At 42.1% G+C, this 24,025-nt stretch overlaps 1 protein-coding gene across 3 annotated transcripts in view; it reads left to right on the top strand.

The window, feature by feature from the left end:
• The window catches only part of IFT88 (intraflagellar transport 88), a 141,777-nt gene extending 124,740 nt beyond the window's left edge, over nucleotides 1-17,037 (top strand). For all 3 annotated transcript variants that reach the window (XM_073583056.1, XM_073583055.1, XM_073583057.1), the window contains 3 exons: nucleotides 1,584-1,653; nucleotides 13,896-14,006; nucleotides 16,801-17,037. In XM_073583056.1, coding sequence (XP_073439157.1) covers nucleotides 1,584-1,653; nucleotides 13,896-14,006; nucleotides 16,801-16,922 — 303 coding nt within the window. In that variant the 3' untranslated portion in view covers nucleotides 16,923-17,037. The remainder of the gene's footprint in view (nucleotides 1-1,583; nucleotides 1,654-13,895; nucleotides 14,007-16,800) is intronic.
• The last annotated feature ends 6,988 nt before the right edge of the window (nucleotides 17,038-24,025 follow it).

The raw sequence follows: 24,025 nt of genomic DNA, 5'->3' as shown, positions 1-24,025 counted from the left end.
TGGGTGAATATTTACAGATTTGCTGTCGTTTAAATGCCTGTTTACACAGACAAACTGCGCTAAATGATGCGCAATGAATCATCTGTAATAGATCGCTCAGTGCACATTGAGTGCAGGTGTTCTCGGCAGCACAAATCTTATTTACACAGGACAATGTGCTGCCAAGAAAGATTATTTTTTGGCAGCCTCTCTACTGCAAGATGATTATGAACCAAGCGTTTCTAGGAGCATTTCTCCTCAATAATCTTTCAGTGTAAACGCACCATAAGGCCCCTTGTTTTTTGTTTCAAAATGTTATATCTGAAACAAATCTGCTAATCTCCCTGTGATTTACCACCCTCTGCCGATCTGTCTTATGATGGATCCAGCTGATGTGTAAGTGGCCCCATTGATATTTCTCGACACCCCTAGGGCTGTCTGACCATATTCCCGGCAGGAGCGGTTAATGACTGGCGCCGGGTAGTTGCCTCTGTTAGCAGCTACATCTCTGTTAGTGCTTAGGTACATTTATTTATTTATTTTTTAAAGTCCCAGATATCCCATTTAATAGTATGCAGGCAGCTGTAAGGGCCCACCTCAGCTCAGAATGCCCTTACAACGTCAAGCTGCTCCCTGACAACCGAGCAGTGGTTTCTCTTCCTGTTGACAGGGCGGGACTACTGGCGTCATGCTGATTGACTGCTGGCTTCCCCAATTAGACCAACTGTCAATCAGTATGACACCTGTAGTCCGCCCTGTCAACAGCAAAAGAAACTGCTTCTCTGTTTACGTGACGTCAGCGCCAGTCTCTGACCGCTCTGTGCTGGTGGAGAACGGCGTTGGGCACAACAGGCAGGTAGGTAGCAACTACCCATCTGTTAGTGCTTAGCACAATTTTTTTTTTCCTTTTAAAGTCCCGAATATCCCCTTTAATACACTAACTGATATACTGGATAGTAATGCAAGTATGCCAGAACATTAGCGTTAAGAAAAATAATAATAATCCATGATATATAAGAAAAAAAGCACACTTGTTTCGTTGTGTTTTTTATTTATTTTTTTGCTATTGTTATGTCTACAAGGCCAAAATAAAGGTGTTTTTAAATTCTGAATCCAGAAATATATTATTCCTCTGTAGAGACAAACATTTGGTTTGATGTAATAAATTTACAGCGTGGTCTATATTCCGCGAATTGAAGCCAACATTCCACGTAAAAGCTATTTCCTCTGCAAATGCTCATCTTATTTCTAGAAATCTTCATATTAAGGCTTGCGCAAGCGTTTTCGTTCTCTTCCAGGCTGCATAGATCTTGCCAACATGTCAGTTTTGCTAGCTCTTTATTTGCGGCCATTGGTTGAAGAGATTGCACATTCTGTTATATTTGATGGGAAGCAGCACCACATATCATTTCTTCCCCAAAGCCAGGCAGATCCCATTCTATGCTATTGGGACCAGTCACACATCATTGTATCCATCAGGGGGTCGGGGATCAAGAGGAGACAAGAATGTTTTCAGATATACAATTAATAAATAAATGAATATCTTTCCTTAATTTATGCATCCAATCATGTCTGCATTTTTTTGCCATTCTTTTCTTTTGCAGCGTGTGAAATCTGGCAGAGATGGCAGTGCCCGTAGTCGACGAGATGGAAGAGAGGGCAGTGCGAGCAGTGGTAAGTCCCGTGATGAGAAGGCCATAGTTGTGCTTAGGGCCTGTAATCATATTTTTCCTAATATTCTTTTAAAAGAATGTTTTGTCATAGAAAAGTGTGTTTGATTGTGAGAAAATTCTATTAGAATGTCGCTCACATCTTATTGAAGAGGTTTTTACCATTGGGACATTTTTTACAAAAATGGAAAATGTGATTTAGACTTGGTTTAAGTCCGATTTGCCTCTTCACTGTGCTCCGTTCAGTAGCTATGGAGCCTCCGGCTGTAGACCTAGTACATATATGTTGCTATGGGCGTACTAAATCACGACCTCCTTTGTTCTGCCTTCATACACGTTGTCACGGTGTGCAATTCAGCATAAACCACTGTTCTGTGTTCAAAATAAGCAGACTGTTCTTTGTAGTCTAACTTATTTATTGGTGAACAGTATAGAACATGCGCGGTAAAACTACGAGGAATACGAAATGACATAGGTAAGTATTCGGCAGATGATAACACAGCGAACACATTTATAGAAAATGTACAGTGATGCAAACATTACGTGAGAATACATGAGTCCCTGATTACATTCACTGTGAACTGGTAGCTAAACGGTTAATGACATCTCCTGGCTGCTAGACAGTAAATAACACCTCTGTAAATCACTGCATTGCAAGAAAAAACTGATCCTTACCAAATATGCTTTACCAGATAGCGATTCAAGTAGAGAAGTCACAGGAAAACAAAGGATAGCAAGAGGACAAAATTCACATGTGCGTCCTGTGAGATCCACAAAAGGAAAATGGAGTCTCCTTCATCCCAGAATACACTGCTAGTTCCCACAATGCATTGCTTCAATCCCAAAGTGCATTGCTTCTGTTAAAGGCACAGGCTGTGAATGCTGTTTAAGACGCAACTATAAATTCAGCCACCACTAGATGGTGCTATAATTAAATCAGCAATAATACAAACAGATTGCTTTATTCAGAACACATAACTCAACAGGCTGCCCTATATTCAGAGGCAGAACACTCCCTGCCTGGCATCAACTGATGCCACTTACAGGCTCTTTTGGAGAAAGCAGTAGAATTAGCTCCGCAACTGGTCTGAGGAATAGTTTACTCTCCCCAGCCTTCCACACTTTGACCTCGACCTTGCGCACCTTCTCATCTTTGCTTGGGAATACCTTGGTGATGAGGCCCAGAGGCCACTCATTTCGATGTGTCTGACTGTCCTTCATGAGCACAATATCACCGGGTTTGATGTTCGGCTTGTCGATCTGCCACTTCTTCCTAGGCTGTAAGTTGGAGAGATATTGCTTTCTCCATCTATCCCAGAAAGACTTTGAACTTGTCTCCATTGATGTCTGTAGAGGTCCTTGTTGCTGAATTCTCCCAGTGGAGCTCTGGGAGTAACATGGCGGGAGTAAGACTGGTTGGATCAAGCTTTTTCAAGACACTCGCCAGAAATGGGTTGACCCTAGCTGAGGTTGTCTATTTCCTTGGCGTAACACTCAAGTTGTATGATACGAATGATCATGTTCTTGGCATTTTCCAGGTTTGGAGCAGTAAAGACGTGCTTGCAGTGGTGCCATCCTTCACAAGGCTTCTGACTGGTGGGTGATGTTGAGTTGTAAGACTGAGCCACATGAATGAAGCAAGCAATGGCATGAACAAGAGAGTTCCAGGTTGAAAACCTGCTGAAATGGTGGGATTTGAGGTAATTGTCTGAAGCCACCGTTAGAAGAACGGATACCTGAGTGCAGATTTCTTCATCTGCATCTGGGTCTACCAGTTCAAAGGTGTCTGATTTTTCACTGTAAGGCGTTGAACGGTATAGGAAATCAGGACCCATAAACCAGGTTGTGTCCTTAAGGTGTCTTGAATCAACAGATCTAGTTGCGTGGTCCGCAGGATTGTGGTGTGTGGACCCATATCGCCACTGTTTAGGGCAAGTGGACCTCCTGATCCTTAGCACCCGATTGCTGACGTAAACATAAAAGCGTCGAGTTTCATTGCAAATGTACCCAAGCACTACCTTGCTGTCTGAGTAGAATTCAACGTCCTTGATTTCCAGGTCCATTTCCGTCGAGATAAGTTCAGCTAACTACTGCTAGCTCAGCCGCACAGAGTTCCAGTCTGGGTATAGTGTGTTCCTGGACTGGCGCTAGTTTTGTCCGACTCATAACAAGCCTTACGTGGCATTGTTCTTTAATGTCAGAAGTCTTCAGATATGCTACTGCTGCAATCGCTTTGGTTGAGGCATCGCAGAAGTAACAGAGCCATCTTGACTTCTGTTCATGGTATGGAAGCATATGGTCATGCCACATAAAGATTTGACAAGGCCTCCAAAGATTTCTTCCATCTTACCCACAAATCTCTCTTCTCCATTGGAAGCAGATCATCCCATTCAGACATCTCTTGGGTGAAGTCTCTCAACATCATTTTACCTTGGATAGTTACAGGGGTTACAAATCCTAGAGGATCGTACAGGCTGTTTATCACGGACAGGACGCCTCTGCGCGTGAAAGGTTTTTCTTCTTCGTTGATCCTTAAGGTAAATGCATCTCTCTTCAAATCCCAGAGCAAACCAAGGCTCCGTTGCATGGGAAGGGAGTCTGTGTTTAAATCTAAATCTTTCAGATCAGTTGAGTAATCTTGAGAGGGAAAAGCTGCCATCATTTTTTGGCTGTTGGAAACAATTTTGTGCAGCCTCAAATTGGACAAAGCGAGCATTTCTTGTGTCCTTTTTAGGAGACTAACTGCTGATTCATCTGTGGGTGTGGATGTCAAGCAGTCATCCACGTAGAAGTCCTTCTCTACAAATGATCTAACATCCGACCCGTACTTTGCTTCGCCCTCTCTGGCTGAATGTCTAAGACCATAGATTGCGACAGCAGGGGAAGGACCGTTCCCAAAGATGTGTACTTTCATCCGATACTCCACGATGTCTTTGTAGGGTTCATTATCACGGTACCAGAAAAACCTCAAATAGTTTCTATGTTCTTTCTTGACAAGGAAGCAATGAAACATCTGTTGTATGTCAGCCATGCCACTGCATCCTTGCGGAAGCGAAGAAGTACTAGAAGTCTGTTATTGAGATCTGGGCAAGACAAAAAGACATCGTTTAGCGAGACACCTTCATATCTGGCGCTTGAGTCAAATACTACTCTTATCTGACCAGGTTTCTTAGGATGATACATGCCAAAAATAGGTAAATACCAACATTCTTCAGAATCTGGAAGTACAGGTGCAATTTCTGCATGGCCATTCTGAAATATTTTCTCCATGAAGGCAAAGAAGTGCTCTCTCATTTCAGGTGCCTTCTGAAATTTGCCTTTGAGAGAGACAAATCGACCGTAGACAGGTTCTCTGTTGTTGGGTAAGCGTTGCCTCTGGGGTTTAAATGGTAGAGGGGCCACCCAACTCTTTGACTCATCTCTCACTATCTCTCGATCCATGATGTCCAAAAACAGTCTGTCTTCTATGGACATTGCTACCTTGTTGTCTTCTCTTGTTCTGTGGAAAACTGTGCACCCTATGTGATCTTGATCCACGTCACGTGCGTGGTCTTCACAGGAAGGATCAGCTAACGGACAAGGTAGAGGAGCATTGCGTGGCAACTCTTATCAGGAAGCTACTCTTACATGGTTGGAAGAGAGACGGACGTCCATTTTCTAGAGTATTAGTGAACATACTGCTGACTGAAGTCGGTTTGTGTGCTCCACCTAAACAGACGTCTCCTACAATGACCCATCCCAGGTCATGTCTCTGAGCATATGGGGTGTTCTGTAGGCCGTTAATCTGTCCTCTAGCCTTATGGACTCGTAATATGTCTCTTCCGAGGAGTAAGACGATCGGAGCTTCTTGATCCAGTTCCGGTATCAGATGGGCTATACGCTTCAGATGAGGATGGGGAGCTGCTACCTCTGGCGTAGGTATCTCAGACCTATTGTCGGGAGTCTGGTTGCACTCCAGTATTGATCGCAAGGCTGTGCAGGTTTGCCCGTCTGTAGACTCTACCTTTAACCCAGTTGCTTTTCTCCCCGCCGTCTCGACAGTACCCGCACATGTTTTCAAGGAGTAAGGAGAACCGGGGCCAGTAATGTTGAAGGTGTCGAAGAGAAAGGACTTGGCTAGAGACCTGTTGCTCTGATCATCCAAGATTGCATACACCTTGATTGCCTCATCTCAGTGACTCGCTTGTCAGAGGACAAGGCAGATCTTCGAGCAGGATCTTCCTGTTACAAGTTCCTTACAGATCTCTGTACACTGGGAAGTGATTACTGGAGTGTCTACGTTGGTGACCATCGGCTTTTCGCCGCACTCTTCTACTTGCGATGAGGGCGCTCCAGAGTGTAAGGCTGTGTTGTGCTCCACGCTACCACATTCCTCGCATTTCACACTGGTTTCACAGTTCTTAGTGAAGTGCGAGGTCGTCGCACAGCATCTGAAACATATCTTGTTTTCTTTGAGGAAAGCTTTGTGGTCTTCTAGAGACTTTTCCCTGAAGGCTCTGCATTATAGCAGAGGATGTTGTCTCTGGTGTAGGGGGCAGTGTTTGCTGAGATCTTGAGGTTTGTCTTCCTCCGGGGAGGCCTTACTTGCCCTGTAAGGAAAACCTGTGGGAGTAACATTAGTTTTGTGAACTGCCACTGGTGTTTTACCATGGGCAGTGCTACATGACATAGTAAGATCAAAACTGGGGTCATTTCTAACTCTTGCTTGTTGAGTAACAAAGTCTACGTACACCTTGAAAGGGGGAAATGAGACCTTATGAGTCTGTTTGTAACGGGACCCATTACTGATGCACTTCTCTTGTAGGTTGTAAGGGAGTTTTTGAGCAATTGGGTTGACACCTTTGGCGGTGTCCAGGAATGCCAACCCTGGTAGGTCTCCTTCCATCTGAGCAACCTGCACCTCCATTTACAAGTCATCAGTTCCATAAGCTTTTGATAACCCTTATTTCCTATTCTGGGAAAATCATCAAGTCTTTTATACAAAGCATTTTCAATTAGCTTCTACTGACCCATAACATTCATCAAGTCTCTCCCACACCATACGGAGGCCTATGTGTGGGTAATTTATGTTAATGTTTCTAATTCTTTTGGTGTGTTCAGCGGACTCGTTCCCAAGCCACTTTACCAGTAGATCTAACTGTTCACTACTAGAAATATCTAAGTCTCTAATGGCATTCCGGAAGGAGGCTCGCCATGCTCTGTAGCTCTCAGCTCGATCTGTGAATTTTACAAGTCCCCTGTTCACTAGGTCCCGGCGAGCAAAGAACTTCACAAGGTTCATAGTGGCTGGGTCAGTGTCAACACGAGCTGGTGTGCTGTTGTCATGCTGTGTGTGTGGTGTATCCTCATACCTGTAAGGAGCTTCTGGTTTTGGATTGTCTGTATAATACCTTTCTGATGCAAGGAGTGTCCCTTTCAGTCTGGGTGGAGGCTGTGCCTTCTGTTCTGTGGAACAATAGCTGTGGTAGACATCTCTGTGCTGGACGTCCCTTTGTCTATGGTAGTGAAGTTCGGGGTTGGATTGCTGTTAATCGGTGTAGGCTGGCCGATGTGGTGCGTTAGGGCTGTCATCCATGCTGGAATGTTGACGGATGTACTCTGCGACGCACTGCGCTGGATCTTGCTGCTCTAGATCTGGTCCGGGAATGTTGCTGCGTCTGTCACAATCAGGATCCTTCATAGCTTCCAAATACTCTGCCTTAGCTATTGCAGCTGCTGTCTCCTTTTCTGCCGCAAGTTTTTCTAGCTCTGCTTGCAAACGTGCAGTTTCCGCTTCTCTCTCTGCCTGCAGACGTGTGGTTTCAGCTTGGACACGTGCGGTTTCCGCTTCTCTCTCTGCCTGCAGACGTGTGGTTTCCGTATCTTGCTCCGCCTGTCTCAGCTTTAAGTGCATCTCTCTTTCAGCGAATGAGGATCTTGCTTTGGCTGCCTCGGCTTCGGCGCAAGCGACGGCAGCGAGGTCTGCTAATGACGACCTGCTGGAGCTTGCTCGTGACCTCGTTTTCAGTGAGGATGTGCTTTTTCGAGACATTGAGCACTTAGCTTCGTACTGCTGAGTACACTAGAGGGAGACAGTCTATGCACGGCGGGCTACAGTAGTGTTCTGTGGCTGTATGGCGGCTGGGGTGATACCTGTATGCGAAGCAGTGTGGGTGTTAGCCATCCTGTACAGTCTATGCAATCACCGCGTGCAACCGGCGGTTCCGTTTTACTCGTATTCATTATCGCAGGCGTCTAGCATCTGTTTTACTGGGCCCTGGACTTGTCTCCTGTGGCTGTATGGCGGCTGCTGTAGTACCCTATGCGGAGCAGTCTGGGTGATAGCGGTCCCTTACATCCTGAATTCACTATCGCAGGCGTCTGGCATCTGTTTTACTGTTCTGCCTTCATAGACGTTGTCACGGTGTGCAATTCAACATTCAGCATAAACCACTGTTATGTGTTCCAAATAAGCAGACTGTTCTCTGTAGTCTAACTTGTTTATTGGTGAACAGTATAGAACATGCGCGGTAAAACTAAATGACATAGGTAAGTATTCGGCAGATGATAACACAGCTAACACATTTATAAAAAGTGTACAGTGATGCAAACATTACATGAAAATAGATGAGTCCCTGATTACATTCACTGTGAACTGGTAGCTAAACGGTTAATGACATTTCCTGGCTGCTAGACAGTAAATAACACCTCTGTAAATCACTGCATTGCAAGAAAACACTGATCCTTACCAAATATGCTTTACCAGATAATGTCTCAAGTAGAGAAGTCACAGGAAAACAAAGGTTAACAAGAGGACAAAATTCACATGTGCGTCCTATGAGATCCATAAAAGGAAAATGGAGTCTCCTTCATCCCAGAATACACTGCTTAGTTCCCACAATGCATTGCTTCAATCCCAAAGTGCATTGCTTCTGTTAAAGGCACAGGCTGTGAATGCTGTTTAAGACGCAGCTATAAATTCAGCCACCACTAGATGGTGCTATAATTAACCCAGCAATAATACAAACAGATTGCTTTATTCAGAGCACATAACACAACATGCTGCCCTATATTCAGAGGACAGAACATCCTTAAAGGGGTCAGTCCTGTTCCCAGTCAGATGTATAAGTAATCAAAAGGAAGTGAATGGCCAGCCAAAGTTCTGACTTCCTCCTGATTAGGCCGGGATCAGACATGTAAGAAACTCGGACGAGTCTCGCATCTTAATACCCGGCACTGCCGCCCGCACTCGGGAGTGGAGCGTGCGGCTGCATAGAAATACATGCAGCCGCACGCGCCGCTCCCGAGTGCCGGGTATTAAGATGCGAGACTCGTCCGAGTTTCTCGCATGTGTGATCCCGGCCTTACTTATACGTCTGAATACGACAACTGACTCGCTGATTGGGCGCAAAGCTCTTGTGACATAACAACCTCACGGGAGTCCTGGGAACGTGAGTGCTGACAACACTGGAACATGTTAACCAGAAATTTCTGAACCAAAAACGCATGTCTAAGCAGCAAAAAAAACACTGAAATACGTGTGTAGCATTGCAGCATTTTGGTGCAGAAATTCGGCTGCAATTGATTTTTTTTTTTTCCTTGACTAATTTTGAGATTTTCAGTGTCTTAAGTATTCAGCATGTCAATTATTTTATTGTTTTTGCAGCATATTTTTTCACCCATAGAAAGCAATGAGAAAGTGAAAAAATGATGCAAAAAACCCCCAAACATTTTTGCAGCTTTTTCGCAGCGTTTTTCTTGAATCAGACGAGCTTTATTAAACGTGTACTGAAGACAAAGCACATATGTAATCTGCACCCAAACAGTGCTGCAAAAAAAGCCGCAAAAACGAGTTGTTTGAATGCAGAGTTTTTACTGCCAAGTGAAGGTTTTGGCTGCAGAAGAAAAGCGCTGCATGTGAACATAGCCACAGGCTACATTCCCACAATGAGTTTTTTGAATGTTTTATGCAGCTTATTTTACAAAAAAAAATGCAACCTATTTTACTTAATGGGTGCAGAAAATCTGCTAGCAAAAATGCTATCATTGTAAATACCACTTCAGATTTTGCTGCGGAAATTATGCAGTTAGGGTGCAAGCTTCATTCTTTCCATGCAAAAGTCACTAATTTCACAGCATAAATGTGTGGATGTTCCCTTCGAGTGCATGAGATTTCTTAAGATCTCATATATATCGCTACTTTTATAACATGCAGCCTATTTTTAATCTTGAAAAACCTCTGCACTTCTTGTCCACGTACCATTAAAGTCTTGTTACGTTTTGGAGCTGAAGCCCTTTTTGGACCTAGATGCAAGTACAGGCTCTGGAGAGGATTTGCTCAATGAATTCTGGGGTGGATATATGGACGGCACTGGAGGTCGGCTATGCACTGGGTGACCAATCTGTTGTCACAATGCAGGGGGTTGTAGTTCTGATTTCTAACCCCAACAGCTGCTCCGTTTCATGTGGGGTTACAGGTCTGCTCGGATTTACATTTCCACAACCACAACATTTTCATGGATAATAAAATCCTAATGGAAACAACTTGGACCATTCATCTGAGCTGTCACTGCTTTTTAAAATGCGCAAAAAGGCTCGTGTGTTATGTGTGTGGTGGGGGGGTATAAAAAAAAGCCACAATGTATAAAAACATTTATAAAGAAATTATTCAGCTTCCAACTATGAAAGCTAACTCCAAAGAAACATGGTATAGAAGGCAAAGAATGTTCTTAGGAAATTGCTGACATAACTCAGGACATGAAAGCAGTTATCCTCCTCCAAGTACTGGGAGTTTTTTATGTTGATTTACCTAGTGAAAAAAAATGGCCAGGAAATTTAAAAAAAAACAACAACTAAACATGCACACCTTGTACAACTTCACCCCATTTTGACAATGAAAGACAATGTCTTTCTTCTCTTATGAGACACTTCTCCTCCCCCCTCCTGAACTTTTCATTGACACTAAAATCCATCTTTTTCAAAACAAGACAGACTGCCAGCTCACTGATGTGTCACATTACAGCTGTCTATTGAAATCTATGAAGAGGGGAAGGAGAAGCAGACTGATTGATACAGAGAGACCGAGATGATCCTACTTATTTCTAGTGTTTTATTTCACCTCCGTGCTGGATTTACAGCTACACTGCTCACTACTGCTGCTTAGGCCTTCAGTTTCATATGTAGCAAGCCTTATCAGACTATGTGCTATGCCATTAACATTACATTTCTTGTGTAGGTCCAGTACTGTAATAGCTGCATTACACACAACACATGTAGTTACAGAACAATAGTATAATATGCACATTATGTAAAATATTCCTCAAAGTTACCTTATTTAACTATTGTGATTAAACAGCTGCCACAATTCATCCACATGATGGGCCACCTACCCCCATTATTTTTAAGAAGAGGACCTGTTGCTTAAAAAATTATGTCAAATACCTTGTAAACATCCCTGAGCTCCTCTTAGCCTGCCGCGCGTTTACATGTTGTGTTGCGTCACTCCATTTCAGGTATATTCACATTTGTTGCTTTTGGAGCGCAGTATTTGAAATCTCTGCTTGCAGACTAACTGGGCGTGTCTTCAGAGTATTTCTAGGGGTGTGTCCTTTCACTCCTCCCTCCCAGACACTGCCAATCACAGTTGTAGACTCAACACTGTTTTACATTACAGCAGACTGTAGACACTTGCTCTCCGCCATTTCTGAAGACCACCTTATACCATGTAGCTGAACTGGTTCTGAATCATCTGGGAGTATAATGTCAGTATATGTTCAGTAATGAAAAGTGACAGGAACAGGGCATCTACCATTTCTTAACCGTGTTCACTACATCAGAACTGATCCAGATGTTCCTTACTGAACGACCATTTTCTTTTCAGGCTATAGACTACATTTCCATGGTTCTCTAGTAACTAGTGCCATGCCAGTTGTGATTAAAGATGTATGACATCAACTATAAGTGAAACAACATGGATGGTAATAGTGTTCACATGAGGTTTTTGATAGTGGTAATGGCTCCGCTCCATTACCCGCTGCTAAAAAATTGTGGGGTTCTGTCACCATGGTACATGTACTAAATGTTGGGCAAGCAAGCCCTACACCATCGTGTCTGTTTTGAGCTTAGAGTGTTTCTATTTGAGGACAGATTCTAGTAGGCAGAGGGAGACCTATAGGCCAGGCAATGCTCCCTGGGAAAAAACTATGCAAGTATTCATTGGCGTGAGGAAGAGAGAAGGGTCTCTAGTGCCAATTACTGGTGGTAACGATCCTAAAAGCCAATAATAAAGAGGTTGTCCACTACTTTAGTATTGATGACGGCTGCCAAATCCTAGGACAGCTGATCGGCCGAGTGTTGGACCCTTGACCGATTAGACATTGAATGTTAAAGTAGTGGACAACCTCTTTAAAAGAGCCTTGTCACATGACTGAAGATATAAAGCCACACCAAAGGAAATTACCTCCATTTGAAAACAGCTGTTTTGAAGAAACAGTACTCCCCCCTCCAAGACATTTGACAAAGGCCACCACTCATCCAGACAATCAGCCTCCGACTTTGCACTGATGAGAGGTTAGAGCCCCAAAAACTCTTTTCTGCAGAATACAATCTTTGCTTTTTAGAGAAGATTCTGGATTGGCTTTATGTTCTAAGTCATGTCCCTTAAAAGGGTCAATATTGACTTCTAGTATTGTCACCTCCAAGATGGTACAAAGAACTCTGTTATCTTCTTCAAAGAGACTACTTGCATATGTTTAGGGCTTGTGCTGCTCTGTCGATATGCTACTTTTAAGGAAATCTGAATAAGGACAGAAGGACAAACAATACGGCAATACCGTAAAGTAAAAAGGGGGTGAAAAGTGGTGGTAGCACTCACTTGGAGGTGATGTATAAGACAACTAAAAACCTAAAGAAGCATGGAAAATCACTGCTGCTGCCCCGTGGCTGCAGGAAGTAGATCTTCCAGATGTAGATTTACCAGGAATGGATGTATCACGATGATCGGGCTGTGTTGTGGTGAAGGCTTCTCTTTGAAGGTAAAAATAAATGTCCAATATACATCAGTAGTGAGCCTTAAAAAAATGGGCACCAAAAGCAGTGGTAAATGTCCCTAATGGGGAACAGGTATGGCATAGTCAATAAAGTGAGGGAAAAAAGTCGTGGAAAGATATAGTGAGACACAATCCCGAACAGAATAAAGTTTGAGATCTCGTGGAAGATTAGGATTCCTTTTTCCCCTCCCATTTCCCACTTCTTTTGGCACCCATTTTAGCCTTTTTAAAGCTCACTGATGATGTATCTAGAACATTTGTTTTTTTGTTTTTTTTTTACTTTGAAAAAGGCACTGAAACGAGTTGGTTAATGAAAAACCTTATCTTATTTGCCAATGCTCCCTTCATTTCCGCAGCACAACCCGCTCATCGTAATACATCCATTCCTGGTAAATGTGCCACTTTTGTAACAGTAAGTACTGTCACTGATCTTCTCCACAGTTATTGTCATTATAGGCAGGACCTATAATACCAATATGGCCACTTTTCCTGTTGCATTAAAGGAGCCTTTAAGGTTTTCCCAGCCCTATGCTGAAAATGTCTTCTGTCCATTCCTTTCTGTCAGCATTCAGCACATGACACATTTAAAGGGCTTGTCTACTACTAGGACAACCCCTTCTTAAACTAATTGTTCAGCCTCAATAAATTAATAAAGCCTATACTCCCCTCCTGTGCCGATGCAAGCACATACTTTCCCTGGGGCTTTGATGCGGCGTTGTGACACATGATTTTCCAGCATCCAATCAGCGCTGGCGTCACTGTCTCTGCCTTCTGACAAACTGAACATGAAGATGAAGTCCGGAATGAGCTGCAGTCCAGACTTCCTCTTCAGGTTCAGTTTGTCTGAAGGCGGAGACAGTGACGCCAGCGCTGATTGGGCACGGGGCATCACATGGTACAACAACCACATCACAGCCCCAGGACCACAAGTGCCGACACCACGGGAACAGCGCCAGGAGGTTAGTATAGGCTTTATTTTTTTATTGGGGTTGAACATTTAGTTTAAGAAGGGGTTGTCCTAGTAGTGACAACCCTTTACAGAGATATTTTAGCTAAGATCATTGATTTACATAGTGCTGCCTATTTGTGATGGGAAAACCTGGTGTCAAGTTCCCTTTTATCGTAAACTCCATGTTTGAATGTTGTTTCTGAATCCTGATATTTTTGATAAGTATATCACCATTCGTGTAAATCCTTGTTCTGACTTCTGTTATTTCAGACAGCGGGCAGAGTAGTAGCACCAGCGCTAAAGGAGAACGTCTTAGCGCTAAACTAAAATCACTCCCAGCTACTAATGATCCTTATGAGACCAGCAGTAACCAAGAAATTGGTAAGAAATTTCTAGCAACAGAGTCATTTTATCAAATCAAAGCCTAAATGTAAAACTTTTCAACACTGCGTACCTACAGGTCTTATTTTTTACGGTATGTGACATGTTGGATATAGGTGTATGGAGCGGGTTTGGGAGCTGAATCTGCTCCATACACGGCAGCACTTGCTGTAAACCGAGCTAGCGCCAATATTAAACATCACTGTCCATTTAAGTGGTTAGATTTTCAACTGAGTCTGGTACATTGCCCATTGGCCACCTAATAGCGCCCCAGTGGCGCAGGTGTGAGTTGCCAATAATTGCCTTAACAGCTGGGTGCCTGCTGAAGGAGGTGGTCGAAGCTCTTAGTACTCTTATGAAGTTCAGCATGTGTCTGGGCTTCATATGAGATCGATTCAAGTCCCCCTGTGAAGGAGGTGCTAAAAAATGCATAAAAATATAGGCTAAAAAATAAACATTTAAATGTGGAAATCACTCCTTTTCCAATTTCAAAAAATGAAAAAATATAAAAGAAGCATATTTGGCTTCTCTACATTCTTCAAATCTGATCTGTCAAATATCATATTATTTAACACATACAGTCAACGGGGGGAACGACCAAAATTTAGCATTTCTCTTTCTCTACACTTCCAAAATTGTACTAATTTAAACTAAATCTCGCCACAAATAAGCTCTTAATACTTTATTAATACATGATAGCATAAAATGTCATTATACTTAAAGACTTGGCACACACAGGTGAAATCCAATGCAGAAAGATAATTTAATGTGGTACAGTACATACCTACAGATGTTTCGGTCTATGACCTTCATCAATGTACTGTGAAGGAATAATAAGAAATAATATAACAACATACAAAATAGGTAAAATAAAATATACAAAAATATCTGGTACGCCAAAATTCAGAACCTGATATAATAACGCATAAGGACTTCAGATATTTTGGCATACCAGATATTTTTGTATAATTTATTTTACCTGTTTTGTATGTTATTATATTATTTCTTATTATTCCTTCACAGTACATTGATGAAGGTCATAGACCGAAACGTCTGTAGGTATGTACTGTACAACATTAAGTTATCTTTCTGCATTGGATTTCACCTGTGTGTGCCAAGTCTTTAAGTATAGTGTTTCACGGATTGGGATCTTACTTGTGCACCACTACCAGGGATATGCCAACGGTTTTGCTCTTTAGCATAAAATGTCAGACCAACCCAACAAGATAATGCATTATCTACGCCCTAAAAAAAATGGGTAGCCCCAGTGGAAAGCCCTGCTCACAAACACCATCTAATCCAAAGTGGGAACCACTGGATGGAAAATCCTTTAATAGCAGTTGCAATCCATCGGTAGTAGATACATAGTAGACATAATGAGGCAGACATACAGGCGACACCTAACCAGGCACCCCCGACGCGCATTTGCATTTAATATATAAACAAGTTACAAAACTCAATACATATAATAGATTATTACTATTTGATATATATTTATCAAGAAAGTAAACCAAAATTTAAAAAAATGAAAATAATCATGTAATGCGAGGGTCCACCTGAAGCCAAAGGAAGAAGGCAAAAGCTAAAGCCCCACTACATCTGCTGTAATATAATAATAATAATAATAATAATAATAATATCCAGAGGACTGTGCAGGCTAAATTCGCATACTGTCTTCGAAGATGAACCATGCGGCCACATAACAAATACAGTGAGAAGAATTCATAAAGAACGTATAAAGATGTGAAAACTTATATACATAATAACAGGGAAAATGACACAAATATGTAAAAATAAATTAATAATTCCATAGGGAAGATCAAATACTTTTATCCATGAGAAGTCCCGAGTTTGAAAAACCTGATATCAACCTGACTCATTCATCATGTGAATCTTGCTGTATCTAAAGAGAGCAATAGTAATGCAAAATTCAAAAGCAATGTGAACCAGATATCTCAAAGTTAACGAGAGTTTAGGCTTTGCATCCTGCCTTTTTATACCATTAGGTGACAAAGTATTGAGGGGAACTATTCTCTATTTTTCGCATCGCGAAAGATACTTCCTAAAGTGCCCTCCACGAAACCCTTCATACAGTCATGGCCGAATGTTTTGGCACCATTGAAATTGTTCCAGAAACTGAAAATTTCTCACAGAATATTATTACCGCGACACATGTTTTGTTATACACATGTTTATTTCCTTTGTGTGTATTGGAACGACACAAAAACAGGGAAGAAAAAGGCAAATAGGACATAATTTCACAACAGTCCCCCAAAATGGGCCAGATAAAATTGTTTCCCCCACACGTTGATCACCATAAAACGGAAACCCAAAAAACAATGGTGGAATTGTGAGGGCAGAATAGAAGGTTGCCATTTCTATCACTTATTTTTTATTCATGTTTTATCCATTTATTTTGAGGTAAAATGGATGGTGTTATGGAAAACTAAAACTTGGCCTTTCAAATATCAAGCTCTCATACGGGTTTCAAAAATAAAAAAGTTATGGCTCTTGAAAGAACAGGAACAAAAAAGCTAAAGTGGAAAAAATAAATCAGGTTTTGAAAGGGTCAGAGACTTAAAAAAAAAAAAGGACCTTGACAGAAAGAGAGGAAAGAAACAGCACACAAATGGAAATGAGCTTTGTCGGAGAAGGGTTAATGCTGTATTTAATACCTCTCTTCCTGTATTTTTGTAGACTGTGGTGTAACTTTTAGGGTCCGGCCTTTCTCAGGCACCACGGCCACTTTTGCAGCTCTGTCATTGACTGTGATCTTTCATGTTTCGTCACACAGATGTTTCCTATGTAGATCCTCTCGGCCCTCAAATGGAAAGACCGAAAACTGCAGCCAAAAAGAGAGTGGAAGATGAAGAGTTTGCAGATGAAGAATTAGGAGATGACCTTCTCCCTGAATAATGCTATTGCAGTTTTTCATTGTGTTATTTATGTCTTATGTGTCATTTTTTGTACGGTTATAGAACATATTAACAAGACTTTTATACCGCTTTCATAAAACATATTTATGGAGTTAGGGACGAGTGCTGATTTCATGGAAGAATTGATGGTGTCATTGAAGGAGGAGGATCCACAGTGGAGTCATTCTTTCTTTGGGTGGAAGAGTGATTTATGAAATGTGTGCATGTGAGAAATACTCACACTTTCCATAGTCCCTCCGTAGAAGAGGCAGTAAACCACTTGCAATCAGCCGTTTTGTAGCAGCTGTCATGGGAAAGCTCATGTTTCCATAAGCCCACGTATGATGTAATGATTTATAGAAGTGTCTGTCAGCTGGAGGCTCACACAGTATGTTACATGACTGAGAACTGTACTCCCATCTTTTCTGGCACCAATCAGCAATGTAGGGCTAGTATTTATGGTGACCTCTCCAGTCCATCAGAGTAGTTAGATGCCCCATGAGGTCTTCTGTCATGGGGAATGTTGGTAGGTCAGGTCCACACTCATACATCACAAAGTGTTCCTTGTGCAAAGATTATTCCATAAGGCAGTGGTCTCTTCTTTGTCTCTCCAGCTGTGCACACAAACTGAAGTCCATAACGTCATGATTGGGTCAGTTTGGTGTGGGCGAACCCTGACCTAAAATCCATTTAACATGGATAAATTGGAAAGTCCGGTGTAAGCCAGACCTCCCCCAAAATCACTATCTGTTGGAACTTTTTGCCCATGTAGCCCAAGAAAAGACAAACACACTCCAAAATCTTGTTGAAAAGTTTCCCAGAAGAGTGGAGGCTGTGATAGCTGCAAAAGAGAAAACTGACTCCATATTAATGCTTATGGATTTGTACGAAGATGTCCAGCAAGCTTATACATGTTTGATGGTCGGGTGTCCACATACTTATGGCCATATATTGAAGAATAAATATTAATGATGAGCGAACATGCTCGGATAAGGTGTTATCCGAGTGTCTTCGGCATGCTCGAATAATATGTCCGAGTGCCCGCGGTTGCATGCCTCGCTGCTGTCGAACACATGCAGGAATTGCCACAAGACATGCAGGCGCAAGGACTTGAACATAGTATTTGAGGACACCAAAGATACTCGGATAACATCTCATCTGAGCACGTTCGCTCATCGCTAATAAATGTGTAATATATGGGAAATCAGTGATATGTATAAAAGGCTTCACCAAAGTACCACTGACTTGGCCTCCTCGGACTGGCGAATCAGCAGTGACTTTCTGTATTCCGCCCCTGCAGCCTGACTGTACACTCAGGAACCCGCAGCTGTTTTATTGATTGGAGAATCTGTATCAGCTGAATTTATCTGTGAAGCCCAGTCTGTGTATGGGCCATGACATACAGACTGGGTGGGGGGTCTACAGACCTAAAAGCTGCAGCCTCTTGTATGGCCATGAGGCTTTTGTATTGTGGTTGGGAGACCTGTCACCTGTCCATATAGCCGTACACAAAACATGTTTCATGGACATCTGACTTTGGCCTAAGGCTAAGTTGACATGCGCATATGAAAAAAAAAATCGTCCTTTGGTATGCTATCCATGTGAACATTTTTGACCTCTATATGGCATTCACGTGATGTCTATTTTTTACATCATTAAAAATGCTCTTATTACTGTACCCTAAGGAATTACTTTGCATAAATAACTGAGTAATTTTTCTATACAAGTTCACAGGCAGCTTCAGAAGAGACCTGCCAGAGAACATCCAAAACCCCTCTAATTGTGAGGGACCACGCAGGTCAAACACAAAGCTGGATTTTCAGGCAGAATAAAACCCATAACTCAGATAAGTAATCTGCTATCTATACCAACCAGTAATTGTCCATTTCTCCCATCTATCTTTTGAAATTGAACTCTGATTCCTGGAAGTTCTACTCCAAGAACAGAAACTTTATTTTTATTTTTGGTTTAATGCCATGAGTTTTAAAGGGGTTCTGCCATGTGCATAACTTGTCTCATAGCAATAGGTTGGGGGAAAACTGATTGATCACAGAGAGGTGAGCAAACCCAAACTTGAAAGTTCAGCGTTCGTACTAGATAGTTAGTGCCTTGGTGTTAAAGCTGAAAACGGATTTCTCTTAGAAGTCCGTTGCAATATTCGGCTTTCCCGGGAGGGGGGGGGGGGTGAGAGATTTTTTTTGCAGCTGAAATGAGGTGATTATTATGGGGGACTTCAACTACCCCGACATAGACTGGGAAAGTGAAACCTGCGTATCTCAGAAAGGAAACCAATTTCTGTCAGCGACCAAGGATAATTATCTGTCACAACTTGTGCAGGGCCCAACTAGAGGGACAGCCCTTCTGGACTTAATTTTAAGCAACAGGCCAGATAGAATAACAGAAGTACGAGTCGATGGGCACCTAGGGAACAGTGACCACAATATAATACAATTCCACTTGTCCTTCAGTATGGTGCCCTGGAAGGGGGTTACAAAAACGCTGAATTTCAGGAAAGCAAAGTTTGATCAGCTTAGAGAGGACCTTCGCCGAATTGATTGGGACAATGTCCTCAAGAATAGGAGCACAGAAATTAAATGGGAAATATTTAAATCAGTTTTACACACCCACTGCGAGCTAGCCATACCGTACAGAAATAAAAGGGCTAGGAACAGGAGAACACCAATGTGGCTAAATAAGGATGTGAAAAGGGCAATAAATAACAAGAACAAGGCATTTAAGAAGCTAAAACAAGAAGGCAATGAAGAAGCATTAAAAAGTTATAGAGAAAAAACTAAAATGTGTAAAAAATAAATACATTTAGCAAAAGTGGAAACAGAGACTCATTGTTAAGGAAAGTAAAACAAACCCCAAACTATTCTTTAATTATATAAACAGTTAAATGATTAAAATTGATGGTGTCGGCCCTTTAAAGAACAATAAGGGTGAAATCATAGAGAGCGATGTGGGAAAAGCAAATGTTTTAAATACTTTTTTCTCAACAGTGTTCACACAGGAAAAGGATTTGCCAGGGGAAATGCAGAGTGATAATGTAAACTCCCCATTAAGTATTACCTGCCTAACCCAGGAAGAAGTGCAGAACCGCCTTAGTGAGATTAAAATTGATAAATCACCAGGCCCTGATGGCATTCACCCTCGGGTATTAAGGGAGTTAAGTAATGTGTTAGACAGGCCTCTATTCCTTATATTTAAAGACTCTATAGAAATAGGGTCTGTTCCTTTTGATTGGCAGCAAGCAAATGTACCAATATTCAAAAAGGGGTGTAAAAGGGAACCTGGAAACTATAGGCCGGTAAGCTTAACATCTGTTGTGGGTAAAATTTTTGAAGGGTTTCTAAGGGATACCATTATGGAATATCTCAATGTTAATAAATGTTTAACTCCATATCAACATGGATTTATGAAGGCTCGCTCCTGTCAAACTAACCTGATCAGCTTCTATGAGGATGTAAGCTCTCAAATGGACCAAGGAGAATCATTGGATGTCATTTATCTCGACTTCTCTAAAGCATTTGACACTGTCCCACATAAAAGATTGGTAAGTACGATGAGAAAGCTTGGGCTAGGGGAAAATGTGTGTAGATGGGTAGGTAGCTGGCTTAGTGGTAGAAAACAAAGAGTGGTTATTAATGGTGCACACTCAGATTGGGCCAGGGTTACTAGTGGGGTACCACAGGGTTCTGTATTAGGCCCCCTACTATTTAATATATTTATTAATGATCTAGTGGATGGCTTACACAGTAAAATATCAGTATTTGCAGATGATACAAAACTATGTAAGGTCGTTAACACAAAGGAGGACAGTTTGCAACTACAGACAGATTTGAGTAAATTGGAGAATTGGGCTGAAAAATGGCAAATGAGGTTTAACACAGATAAGTGTAAGGTTATGCACATGGGAAGGAGAAACAGATGCTACAATTACTTACTAAATGGGAAACTGCTGGGGAAATCAGACATGGATAAAGACTTAGGCATCTTAGTCAATAAGAAGCTAAATTGGAGTGCCCAGTGTCAGGCAGCTGCCACCAAAGCAAATAGGGTCATGGGATGCATTAGAAGAGTTCTGGGGACACGAGATGAAAACATAATTCTCCCTCTGTACAAATCACTCGTCAGACCACACTTGGAGTATTGTGTGCAATTTTGGACGCCGGTGCTCAAGAAAGACATTACTGAACTTGAAAGGGTTCAAAGGCGGGCTACTAAAATGATTAATGGAGTTGGTTCACTACAATACCCAGAAGGGTTATCAAAATTAGGTCTATTTACTCTAGAAAAGAGAAGACTTAGGGGAGACCTAATATATATGTACAAGTATATCAGAGGGCAATACAGAGATCTCTCCAATGAACTGTTTGTACCAAGGACTGTGACAAGAACAAGGGGGCATTCTCTTCGTTTGGAGGAAAGACAATTTCTGCACCAGCATAGAAGAGGGTTCTTCACGGTAAGAGCAGTGAGGCTCTGGAATTCTCTTCCTGAGGAAGTGGTGATGGCCAACTCACTGAATGAATTTAAGAAAGGAATGGATGCTTTTCTTGTAACAGTATAGAAGGTTACGAATAACAGAATATTATAGGTAGATGGTTGACCCAGCTTAGGGGAAGGAATTTTTTTCCCTATGGAGAAAATTTACTTCTACTCTGTGTTTTTTTTTTTGCCTTCCCCAGGATCAACAATGCAGAACAGCTGCACTAAAAATAGACTGAACTAGATGGACATAAGGTCTTTCTTCAGCCTTCAAAACTATGTTACTATGAAATAGTGGGGACCTCATTGTTTTCAATGGTGTTCAGGTTCTGATCCAAGTTCTGGTAGCCCACCCGAACTTTGGAATAACATTGGGGTCAGGTACCAAAACCTGAACTTCCACGGATCCGCTCATCCATAATGACAGGGTGTTCAGCTGCTTAGACATCCCCTTCCTCCATATCCCAAAAATGGGGCTTTGCACAGATCAAGCTCCGTTCATTGTAGGATTGCTGCAGAAGGAGTACTGCGAGATTCTGCAAATCCTTGTTTTTGGGATCTGTGGGAGGTCCTAGCAGTCGAACCTCCTATGATCAGTAAGTTATCCCCTATCATATTGAAGGGAGATAATCTATACTTGATACAACCTTTATAAGTGCACTCAAATGAATTCTATGCATCTTCCCACATGTACAATAAATGTTAAGCCCTATTTGTGAGATGTTATGTGCAGGAAATGTTTAGTTACTTGCTGGAATTTATTGGGTTAGGTTACCTTCTCCAGAGCTGAGAATTGCTCATAAAACGTATTAATTTAACATGCGCTGTTTTCAATTTAGGACTTAGTAATGTTTAGCATATGCCTCTAAATCCAAAGGAAACACTATAAGAGTTGGCAGAATATCATATAATAACCTTCTACGGTGAACAGTGCCCCTCTCGAAATAAAAAAGTGGTCAGCTTGTGTAAACAGCCGAATCCTGTCATTACACACCTGCTGCTTATAATTCAAATCACATCCATGAATATAAACCGCGACCACCAGGGATCACATTTACACATCTACATTCATTATGGGCAAAAAATATTCTTGCGTGTATTAAAAACAGACAACATATTAGCTTAAAAAGAAAAAAAACAACAACATGCCCCATACCATGGACTCAGGATGAAGAGTGGGCCAAAGTTACCTCTTTTTCTGCAGGACCCCACATGTCTGTGCATTTCACTAAGCAACATGTAATGCTGTATTTACCCTTTGGAGGTGCTGTATAGAATTTGAACACTAGGTGCTTTATTTGCCTAGAGCATGGGCGTGGTACCCCAGGCCCATTGGCCATTTACGGCCCAACATTATCTTTTTTTCCGGCCCCCGGGGCAGGTTTCCAAGGTTTGCAGTGGTCGGGCCGGCATTCGCTACTGAATGCTGAATGCTGCTGCAGCTACTGAAAAATTATGTCCTGGCCAGTATTCTATGGACGAAGTTAGCGCACAATGGATTCCCGTCCAACAGGAGACTGCAGCTGCAATCCGTGTATCGCCTCATGGGATGTATATACCGCAGCCCACATCTCTTCCTGTGATGTACATACCACAGCCTGTGATGTATATACCGCAGCCCTGGTGTCTCCTATGTGATGTATTCGGCCGTCCCGGTGTATCCTCTGGTGATGTGTATACAGCAACCTCGGTGTCTCCTGTGATGTGTATACAGCAGTCTCGGTGTCTCCTATATGATGTACACTGCAGTCTCTGTCTCCTATGTGATGTATGTACAGCAGTCTGTGTTTACTATGTGATGTATATACAGCAGTCCCGGTGTCTCCCATGTGATGTATATATAGCAGTCCCGGTGTCTCCCATGTGATGTATATATAGCAGTCCCGGTGTCTCCCAGGTGATGTATATACAGCAGCCCCGGTGTCTCCCAGGTGATGTATGTACAGCAGCCTCGGTGTCTTCCATGTGATGTATATACAGCAGCCCCGGTGTCTCCCATGTGATGTATACAGTGGGGAAAAAAAGTATTTAGTCAGTCAGCAATAGTGCAAGTTCCACCACTTAAAAAGATGAGAGGCGTCTGTAATTTACATCATAGGTAGACCTCAACTATGGGAGACAAACTGAGAAAAAAAAATCCAGAAAATCACATTGTCTGGTTTTTTTTCATTTTATTTGCATATTATGGTGGAAAATAAGTATTTGGTCAGAAACAAGCAATCAAGATTTCTGGCTCTCACAGACCTGTAACTTCTTCTTTAAGAGTCTCCTCTTTCCTCCACTCATTACCTGTAGTAATGGCACCTGTTTAAACTTGTTATCAGTATAAAAAGACACCTGTGCACACCCTCAAACAGTCTGACTCCAAACTCCACTATGTTGAAGACCAAAGAGCTGTCAAAGGACACCAGAAACAAAATTGTAGCCCTGCACCAGGCTGGGAAGACTGAATCTGCAATAGCCAACCAGCTTGGAGTGAAGAAATCAACTGTGGGAGCAATAATTAGAAAATGGAAGACATACAAGACCGCTGATAATCTCCCTCGATCTGGTGCTCCACGCAAAATCCCACCCCGTGGGGTCAGAATGATCACAAGAATGGTGAGCAAAAAT

The sequence above is a fragment of the Dendrobates tinctorius genome, unplaced genomic scaffold, assembly GCF_039654945.1.
Source record: "Dendrobates tinctorius isolate UK_male_01 unplaced genomic scaffold, ASM3965494v1 ptg000075l, whole genome shotgun sequence".
NCBI lineage: Eukaryota > Metazoa > Chordata > Amphibia > Anura > Dendrobatidae > Dendrobates > Dendrobates tinctorius.
This window is presented reverse-complemented; position numbering and strand designations above follow the sequence as displayed.